Source organism: Fukomys damarensis, unplaced genomic scaffold (genome assembly GCF_012274545.1).
Source record: "Fukomys damarensis isolate Sample0158 unplaced genomic scaffold, DMR_v1.0_HiC HiC_scaffold_9, whole genome shotgun sequence".
Lineage (NCBI taxonomy): Eukaryota > Metazoa > Chordata > Mammalia > Rodentia > Bathyergidae > Fukomys > Fukomys damarensis.
The window spans coordinates 19,901,247-19,911,652 of NW_022900921.1; the positions used below are offsets into that span (position 1 = coordinate 19,901,247).

The window sequence follows — 10,406 nt, forward strand, 5'->3', positions numbered from 1 at the left end:
ATTTTTTTTTTTTTTTTTTTTTTTTTTTTTGTACTGGGAATTGAATATGGGGCCTTAGACTTGCAAAGCGGCGGAACCACTGAGCTAAATCCCTGGCCCTGTACCAGGATCTTGTCACTTTGGAGGGACATTACCTACACGAAACCAGGGTGCCTCTCTTCCATTGAGGAGTCAAAACTGTAATAGCAGGAGACAATAACTCAGTTGATTGTTTCTAGCAAGATAAGATAACAGGAATGGTTAGCGCTCACAGCAAACTAGAGAAACAGCCCAGGAGCAGTTAACCTCTATCCTATTGCCTTGAGGGGATGGATATTCAGCGTTTTAATTTTGATTTTTGTTCTAGAAGAAATTTAAGTACTCCGTAAAATATTATTGATCTTGAACTTTTGATAATATTCTGACTCAGGGCTGCCAATCTGTCACTTTGGACCTAGGTAAATAAGCCTCGATTTACTCTCTCTCCCACATCTGGGAGCTGCCATTATATTTTATCCATCCTTTTATCCCAGAAATCACCAGTGTTCTAGGTGCATGGCTCTGGGGAGCTCGCCAGCCATCAGGTAATATTTAGCTGCCTTGCAGTCATCCTTTTTCTCTAAATTTCACAGCAACCTTAGCAAGTAGTTTCTGCTGTTTTTCACTGCTTGGCAGATGAGTAAACTGAGATTAAAGAAGCAAGGTAGTGTGCTCTGGATCTTCAAGTAGCAAGTGGCAGGCTCAACCCTCAAACCGTTCCTTTCCATTTGACCTCCTAACATCTGCCTATGTTCCCCTCTCAGACATTCCCGCATCGCTCGGTATATTCCCCAGTGGTAGCATTTATTCTCTGTATTGTGATTGTCCTTTCCTTCTGTTTTCTTCCCCTACTAGAAAATCCGACTTTTGGATAGCTCCGTGAGCAAATAAAATTGACATCACAGTGGCAATAAACAACCGCAATAATTAAGAAGCTTCCAACACTGGATACATTTTTGTTCTTGTTATTGGTAATGTAGTTTATTTGCAGTGAAGTAGAATGCCGCTTCATAGGAGGGTAGAATGAGTGGGGAATTAAAATATTCTTTCATCTTCCATTCCTCTTTTTTTCCTCCGGTTTTTCCAAAGGTTCTATCTAAGCTTTCTCTTTAGGAAAAATGGAAAGAGAATTTGACAGTTCTTCTGGCTGACTAGAAGACACACCATCCATTTTACTTAGAACACAGTGCCTAGCATCTAATCCAGTATGTCTGTCCCCTGGCCAATGCCCCTGGGGACAGTCACTCACTGGCAACCTCAGGAATTCCCCCCACCGTAACACAGAGGGACAGAGCAAGGCCACCCAGGCTGGGGTAGACGGGGAAAACTTATCTCCAGGTGAACAAACAGGAAGCGGGGGTAGGTGTCTGGCCTGACTTTCAGTGAATGGAATCCCTCACAGGCCTCAGTACTAGGACGGAGTGTGTGGTCTGGACAGCCCGGGTGGGGCTGGGGGCAGAGGGCAATGGGAAGCTAGAGCTCCCGGATGGAGAAGGTGAATCCTCATTGTACACTGACTCACCTCATCTGCCCCAGGCAAGTCTCGTAATTACCTAATGGAGAATAATGATACCACCAGGGTGGGCGTTTAGAGAGGGGAAGAAAGGCATGAGAATTCATTAACCCTGTGTGAGGGGCTTGGAGAGAATCTCTGAGGAATCATTATGACATCATTTCACCCCCCTGCCTACCTTTTTCCACTAATGTGAGACAGACAAATGCTAAATAACTATGTAATAATGCATTACTAGATAGACAACAACGCCAGAAAATATAATAGCCTGGCACAGCTATGAAACTCCCTCAAAGATCTATTTAAAGTGTCACTGATGCATAATGTAAAACATGAATTACAGGTTCATTTGGAGGACACGATTTCAGATCCATACACCTGTTCTGTGCCATTCCACCCTGGGTTTTAGTTATCTTTTTCGGAATGTTAAAACAAAAACTCCTCAAGTAATTTCAGCCCAGAGATGCAAACTTCAAGTCACCAGTGTTCCTCCACATTTTTCCTCCCTGTTTTGTTGGTCCTGATGGTCTGTAAACCTGGTATCTTTTTGACATGTTGTCTTTTCTTCAGAATGTTTCTGCAGGCTTTGCGGGAACCCTAGCATGTAGATTACACCTTTTGGAGATGTAGCCCGGCCACATAAGGAGACAAGTAGTTGAAATTTGTGTCAAATTGCTTGTTTAAATGACTTGAGCCAACTTCTTAAAGCCAGGACAGCAGGGGCTGAGGATTTTAAGAGTTGGCAGGGGCCAAAATGACAAGGCTCAGCAGTCACCTGGTGAGCTGCCAGCCCTGACTGGAGGCTTCAAAAAATAAACTTTCTCAAAGGACACAAATTAAAAGTCATGTTTCCGCATCCATTAAAATGAAATTATAGGCTTACGTGGCAGAGTGAGCTACTTTCATTTTCACCGTGCTTACTCTACTTCACAGCGCAGATTGAGAATCAGTTGTTCCTGAAACCCGTGTGCAGAGTCGTCTGTGTTTTTATCACCCCCCGGGAATATTTCCAGAGGTAGAGTTTTCATTTGTTCACTTTTCCCCCAAAGATAGAAGATGTCCTTACTTTAAAAACAGGGTGCAGTCTAGAGTGGGGACCGTGGCTTGAAAGCCTCTCCTCTGACCTCCAGAGAGGGTCCTCAGGGTTCATCTCTCAGAAGAGAAGTTATCAACTTGCTGATCACAGGAGGCTCGCAGGTGTGCTTTGTTAGCTCCCTTTTTTAAAAATCGTATATAGAGACATCTGTGTGTTTTCGTACTTCCCTATTTATGTATTTATTTATTTTGAGTTAATTGTCAACACCTCCAAAACCCAGGAGATTTCATCCCCAAGTCCAGACTTCTCAGCTTTTCCAACAAAAGGAGAAGCCGTGTCTAGTCCCAGCCCTCCCTAGGTTCCATGTGACCACACTAGCCTGGGCCCCTAAGGACTCTGCTCTCTCTGGTTCACTGCCGTTCTATTCACAACTGGCTCCCTTCATTTTCCTGCCTGACCAAGGGTTTAAATTTGAGACTCCCTAGCTTGGAGTGTACACAAATTAAAAGGGCATGTGGGCCAGGGATTTAGCTCAGTGGTTACAGCACCTGCTTTGGAAGCTCAGGGACCTGAGTTCAATCCCCTGTACCAAAAAGTGTGTGTGGGGGCGTGTCTATGTTTATTCCCCTTAAAAAGAATAATTGATTAGTTTTATTTCTTTATTTTGCTGTAATATCGCTCAGAGCTTTGTATGTGCTAGGCAAGTGCTCTAACGCTGAGCTACACCTCAGCTTTATTTTATTTTCAGTTGATACATAAAAATTGTACAAATTTGGGGCGTACACATATCTGTTGTGTAATGATCAGATTTAGGGCAATTAACATATCTGTCACATCAAGCATTTATTTTTTGGGGTGAAACATTCAAATTCCTCTTTTAGGCATTTTGGAATATACGATATATTATTGCCGATGGTAATACCTGGCTCGCTGCACAGTAGGACCCAGAACACTGTACATGTGCCCCCATGGCCAGCTTCTCCCCACCCCTCCTCACCCTCTCCAGCCTTTGGTAACCATCACTCTTCTTTCTGATTCCATAAACTTAATGTATGTGTTTGAAAGAATGTGTCCAGATTTGGGGGTTGTAGCTTAGAGAGGTAGAGCCCTTGCCCATCATGAGTGAAGTCTTGGGTTCCATCCTCAGCACCACAGAAGAAAAAGAAGGGAAAGAAGAAGGGGAAGGGGTAGGGGAAGGAGCAGCAGAAGAAGGAGGTGGTGCGTGCTAAAATGGGATAGAAATGTGTCGCAGCAAATGTCACCCTTAAGTGCCATGTTCCCTTTTTTGTAGTACTGTATGGGATGTTTGAAATAGACACACTTGTCACTCCTCACCAACTTGGACTTCCTAACCTTGTTCCTCAGTGTTCTTCATGGATGCATATGCATAAGTGCACATTAAAGCGTATTATTTATTTGTACACAACACGGTATGCTTCCTGCAGTTTCACGTGCCTCTCTAGTTTGTGGCTTCCAGCCATTGAAACACGGGGACTTTGGTTCCAAACGTTTCTTCGCAGGTTTGCAGGTTACTTCTCAGGGTGCCTGAGACTGGGACCCACAGGCACTGATAGCTCTTTCTCCTTCCTCTTCTTTCAGGTCCTCCGAACCACCACAGCCAGTCAACTCTGAGGCCCCCTCTTCCTCCCCCTCACAACCACACGCTGTCTCATCACCACTCGTCTGCCAACTCCCTCAATAGGAACTCGCTGACCAGTCGGCGCAGTCAAATTCACGCCCCGGCCCCAGCACCCAATGACCTGGCCACCACACCAGAGTCCGTGCAGCTTCAGGACAGCTGGGTGCTCAACAGCAACGTGCCACTAGAGACTCGGTAAGTCCTCTCCCCTCTATCAGACAGTCACGCTCTCCTGTAACCTTAGCCCTGTCACCCACACATCACCCCTGGGTGTCTCAGAATCTGAGTGGGTGGGACGTTCCTAGCATAAATAATGAGACAATCTTAACACCTCCTATTCCCTTGGCAATTTGACCCCAGACAGTAGGTTGACAGGTATTTCTTTGTTCACATGTGTCTCCTTTTAATGCTTGTTTACTCTCTCAGACAGCTCTTGTGTACCCAACTAATAGAATTAGCATAACATATTTTTACTCAGAGGCTCATGGGAAACGTGCTTATAAGGGTATATTGACTGAAAGCTGCTGATAAATTATGCATTTGGCCTTTCCTGAAGTAATAAATGAAGACTCATTTGAAATTAAGTGTTTGGGGAGACCTTGAGAAACAATCCCAGATTCCAGACTGACAGAAGTATAATTTTAATTTATATTTCATCCAACATGCAGTCTCGCTTTAATCCCTCCTGTACACACTAACAGCTTGATGCCTGTGGGGCAAACAAGAATGTATAAAAACAAACAAGAAAAAAGGGGCCACACTGGTGTGAGCAGGGAAAAGTCTGAAAGTGCTCTCTTGGTCTGTCTTTGTTTGATTTGCTTTTGCTCCTATACTTTTTCGCCTTCGGTTCTGGTCTTCCAAAACCACGCACATCTCAGTGACCTAGAGGAAGACCCATAGGTCACAATGTGACGTCTGCTCTGTAATTGACAGCAAAGGCTGCAGGAGGGTTGGCCAGGTATTGAAGCGGCTCTGTGGCCTGTCTCCAGACACTTCCATGGTTTGTGTGCTCCAATTGCTAATGTTTCCTTGTCTGAAAGAATCACAGAGACTACACAGAGAGAGGGCCTCGTTCATATTGACCCTTCCCAAAGTTCCTGAATAGTTTTCTAACTTTAACAACTTAGAGTTGAAGAAAGACAGAAATAATCTGTAATCTTTCTGGTAATGGCCGCGAATTTTCTGCACACAGCTGGAAGCAATTTTGAAAACCATGGCATTTGGAGTTATTTCTTAGCTACATTTTGTTGTTGTTTTAGTTTTTTAAATAAAATCTTAAAAATGAATATGCTGTGTACTCTTGTCACTATAATCAGTCCTAACTTTAATTTTATTTTCTGATAATGATAGGTTATTTTTAACTATGCCTGCAATCTTTCTAGCACTTAAAAGATGTCAAATCAATAAAAATTATATCTCTATATTATATGTAATAGACAGCTTAAACATCTATGCTAACAAAAATCCATAATAAAGTGTTGCTGGAAGCTACTGGTCAACCAGGCTTGCCTCAGGATGTTGTTATAGATGATGCTGGTCTTAAAGACTGGATGAGATTTTTTTTTCTGTCTTTCTTCTCCCATATTTATAAACTACACACAAGCTTTTGTTTTGTTTTGTTTTGATTTTTCTTTTTTTCTATCTCTTTTTTTGTTTTTTTGTCTCTTTGTTTTTTGAGACAAGGTCTCACTACATAGTTGAGACTAATCTGGAACTTACTGTGTAGCCCAGGCTGGTCCCAAACTCACAACGATCCTCCTGCCTCAGCCTCCCAAGTGCTGGGATTACAGGCATGCACCACCATGCCTGGCATCTACCCAAAAGTTTGCTGGTTTCTGTTTAGCTTATTTTTACATTAATGGACCCTTATTTGAAAAATAGTTTCTGAATACAAAGGCTACATGTAGTGGATTACATGCAGAAGGAGAAGAAGGGTGTACAGGAAAGGAAGTAGATATGTGATCACTGTTGTAGAAAAGCAGCAAAGAGAAGTACAGATTGAAGACTGCCGTGACCACTGGCAGTTCATTTTTCTTGTGCATTTTATGCATGCTGGTCATTAGTGCATACAAGCATTACCTCGCTCAACCTGAAATCAACTCAGCAAGGTAGAAAGAGAGGATAATTATTGTTATTTTAAAGATGCAAAAATCTAGATGTAGAATAGGGAAACCTGCAGGAAGTCTATGACTTCGGGAAGATAATAAATGATAAGCCATATTAGACAGAACTCTTACCTTTCCCTACACACAAAATAAAGTAACAACATGTCTGATGGGTGAACAACCACAAATCTGTATTCATAGCCTTAATAGTTTCTTTCATAGAACCGGGTCCAATAGAGTGTCTGCTCTTTGCAAGATGTCTCCCCTTGGTGATCAGAATACATGCAATGTGTAGGCTCATGTAACTCCTCATATAATCTACTTTTCCAGGAGATTCATTTTAAACAACCATTTATGATAAAATGTCCTCATGACAAGTACCTGGTAGAGAGAACCAATAAAACCTGCAGACTGTTTTCCTGAGGTCGGTTACTTTCTGATCTCTAGAGTCCTGCTACATGTCATTTGGATATCTGGCGTTTCTCCAAGGATTAGAACTTCCAGTGAAGCATTTGGAAGAAGCAAGTTAAAGTTACCAAACTTTGTTAGGTAAACAGGTCTGCCGTAACCTTGAAGTCTATCCAAAAGGAAGAGAAAAGTAAATGAGTGAGAGCAACATCTGTGTTTTCTTTCATCAGTAAACTCAGGAGCCAAAGATTAAAGAATGCCAGGCCATGGGATGGGGATTTTAGCAGAAATCGAGCGCAGTGTACCAGATGTGATGAATATCTCAAACTTCACTCCTGGGTCCCAGGAAATAGACCCATGCATGTACAGCTGGTTTTATAGATGAACATTTTAGCAGTAGTCCATAGGATTGTTGAAATATATGATTCGCTTTTAAATATTCTTAGTTTATTCTCTTATTAGCAAATATTTACCGAGTCCTTCAAATATGCCAAAAGCAATGTTAGATATGAGGGAGGTAACACATGCATTCTCTCCTTGAAGCTCTCAAACTATCTAAAGGAGTAAGTCAGCAATAAAGAAGAAGGTAGTGCATACAATCATGGAAAGGTAAAAAGTTACAGTGATTGTATAATGAACAAGGTGAGTGAGTCTGCCAAAGATGTCATGAAAGATTTCACAGCTGAAAGGCTGTTTGAGCTGGGTTTTGAGGAATGAGTAAGAGTTCACCTATTGGAAAAGTAGAAAAAAGTCCCAGACTACAGCATATTATTTGTTCCCATTCTCTACTGTTTTATTTTGCATATCATCTTGGCAAGTGAGAAATGAACAAATGCATTCATTTAAATGCTGTAACGTTGCAAATTTAATAACGTCATTTCCTTACCCGTGAACAGGTATCAGTGGAAAATTTATTTTTAGGGGCTTGATGCTGTAAGTAGATATGGGAGTTCTTCATTATAAAAAAAAGTGATAGGATTCCCGTTTCCCTCTCTCACACCAAATAAGAATTGGTTAATCACATCCTGGAGAGGAAACCATGAAAGACAGGATATTCTAAGGGTTGATCATGCTGTAGTCACTGATTTATAAAATGCAGTGGAAATTTACAAATAGCTTAGCCGTACCTCTCTCATTAGTACGGATTTCTGGAAGTGATGCAAGAACTTCATGACCCTGGTATTAATAAGCCAGCATTCTGCCACACCCAGAAGCTGCATGTGCTTCTTTAGACTAGTGGGGAATGGGCTTTGGCCCTTCTGCACAGCTGTGTGAAGCCCTGTGAGTCAGAGAATCATGTTGGATCTGCGCAGAACTGTGCTTTTTCGTTATTTTTTTTCTTTTTTTGTATGTGATGACAAGTAGGATTGGAGGTGCTGATTTAGTACACCCAGCCAGAAAACAGGACTGTAGAAATTTGGAATTTAATATGAGACAAAAAAGCAAGTACGTCCTGTATCAATATTGGTAATACAATGGAATAATGCGTGTGGATTTCTCTTACTAGAAGCTCTCGTTTTATGTATAAGCCATGATATAATCCAAGAGAGAACAAACATAAGGCAGAAGACCTAATTGCAAACAGTCTGCGCTATACATCACTGCCCCCACCCCATGCCCTGCTTTGTCCTATACTTTTGATGGAACCTTCTAGAATAAGTCCACATGCAATCCTTGATTTTTTCTGTGTATTCCTTCCTCTGCTAGGAGTGCCAAGGTCAGGAGATTCCTGGCCAGTGGCTTTTTTGAGAATGTCTGAAGGCACCTTCTCTTTCCTAAAACCATAGAAAGCAACTCAGCATCCAGACCTGATTTTTCTTTCTCTGTATATTTTTCTGAAGCAAGCTTCTCCCTGACTGTCTGGATAGCAGTTCCCCAAAGAGAATCCCTAAGCAGGACAGAACTGCCCTCTGAGTTTGGAAGTACTGGAAGCCCTAATTTTAATCATCAAGTTCCTCAACCTGTAAACCAGTTGGCAGGCTGCTTTTTATTGATACCGGGGATTGAACTCAGGACCTTAAGCTTGTGAGGCAGGCAGCAGAACCACTGAGCTAAATCCCCAGCCCAGCAGGCTGCTTTTTTAAGATGGTCCTCCATTATTCATTCTAGAAATATCTATGAGAATCCCTACCACTTGCCAGGCACTGAGAATTCAAAAAGAAAAAAAAAAGGGCAAAATCCTGACCTGAAAGAGTTAGCAAAGTAGATGTACACAGGAAATGAACAAGTTATGAATACACAACAGCCCTTCCCTACTATGTGGTAAGTGCCTTGAGAAGGAATGTATATTGAAGCTGAAGGTGAGTGAGTGTGAATCAGGCTTAGAGAGAGCTCTGGGTAGCAAACATAGTGGCCTATTCAGTGAAAAATCATTGAGGTCCAGAGAAAGAATGGAAACTAGAAAGGCAAGGGCAGCTTGGTACAGGCTGTGGGCTCTAGTAAAGATTTTGGACTTTATCCAAGAACAATGAAAAGTGATTGAGGCATTTTAAACGGGAAAGCCAAATGATAAGATACAGTTTTAGAGTGGGGTAGACTAAAGGTCCAGTTGGGAGGATATGGGGATAGATGAGATAAAAAGAGGTATACCTTTGTTTAGGCAGTTGGGGCTGCATATTCATGAGCTTGCAAGCTAGAATTAGGAGACTTCATGACTTTTAGGCTGTGTAGCTGAGCCCTAGCCATTCTCATCAATTTTCTGACTTGTGAGTCCGAGAAAACACTGATGCAATAGGAAGAGGTTCTGTGACAGAAACTGGAAGTCCGTTTTGGGATGTTAAATTTATGATGTGGCAAGAGGATTAAGTGCGGCTATTTCTGGCAGGACATTTGATTCTAACATAACGTATGTGACAGAATATCACACATTTGCAAATAATAGAATATTCGGTGTATCCAAAGTTTTAGTAACTTATTTTTCTCTTCTAAAAAAAAAAAATCTCTGTAGAAATTCTGTTAAATTTATTCTACATCATCACATGGGTCTGTGACAACCATTTTTCTTTATCAAGTACTTTTTGCTTGGCACTTGACTTTACATATATTATCCCGTTTAATCCCTTACACTCTCCTGTTGGTGCATGTTACAGTTCCTATTTTTAATAAAAGAAAACTAAATCTCGAGGAGATTAAGTTTCATAGTGCCCCACGGTAAGTGGCAGAGATGGGATTGGAACCTGGGTCTACCTGATTACAAATCCCATGTTCTTAACCAACACATAATAGTGCCTTTAGGAGCAGGAAAAAAAAAAGTGCTTAGCCTCATGACAAACAGCAAATTAATTTGGCTTGGCCAGCAGAATAGTGAAGTCAGTGCATTGCAGTGACATAAGATGAGAAATGATGTATGGGACGAGCTCCAGCCTGTTACTGGTTATAGACTCAGTCATTGTCAAAATCATAAGCAGGCCAAGAAGTAGGACCCCTGTGCTGAGGCTCTGAGGGATCGGTGGCAACCCAGGATGGTAAATCTGAGGCCTCGCTGTTCCATGTTGGTGACAGCATGGGACATGTGAGAGCTGATTTACAGGGAGAGGTTTAATGCTCCGCATGTTATAAAATGTGGGTACTCGCTAGCACTGAAAACTGAAATACATAAATACATTTTTTTAGCTTGTGATTTGTAGTATGTTTTTCTTCCAAACAGACCTTTGCCAGATTTATTAAAAAAAAAAAAAAAAAAAAAAA

General features: G+C 41.7%; 1 protein-coding gene across 10 annotated transcripts in view; it reads left to right on the forward strand.

Moving 5' to 3' along the window:
• The window catches only part of Tenm2 (teneurin transmembrane protein 2), a 1,175,298-nt gene that overhangs the window by 901,847 nt on the left and 263,045 nt on the right, over positions 1 to 10,406 (forward strand). For all 10 annotated transcript variants that reach the window (XM_010622224.2, XM_010622227.2, XM_033761618.1 and 7 more), the window contains one exon: positions 4,167 to 4,401. In XM_010622224.2, the coding sequence (XP_010620526.1) occupies positions 4,167 to 4,401 (235 nt within the window). The remainder of the gene's footprint in view (positions 1 to 4,166; positions 4,402 to 10,406) is intronic.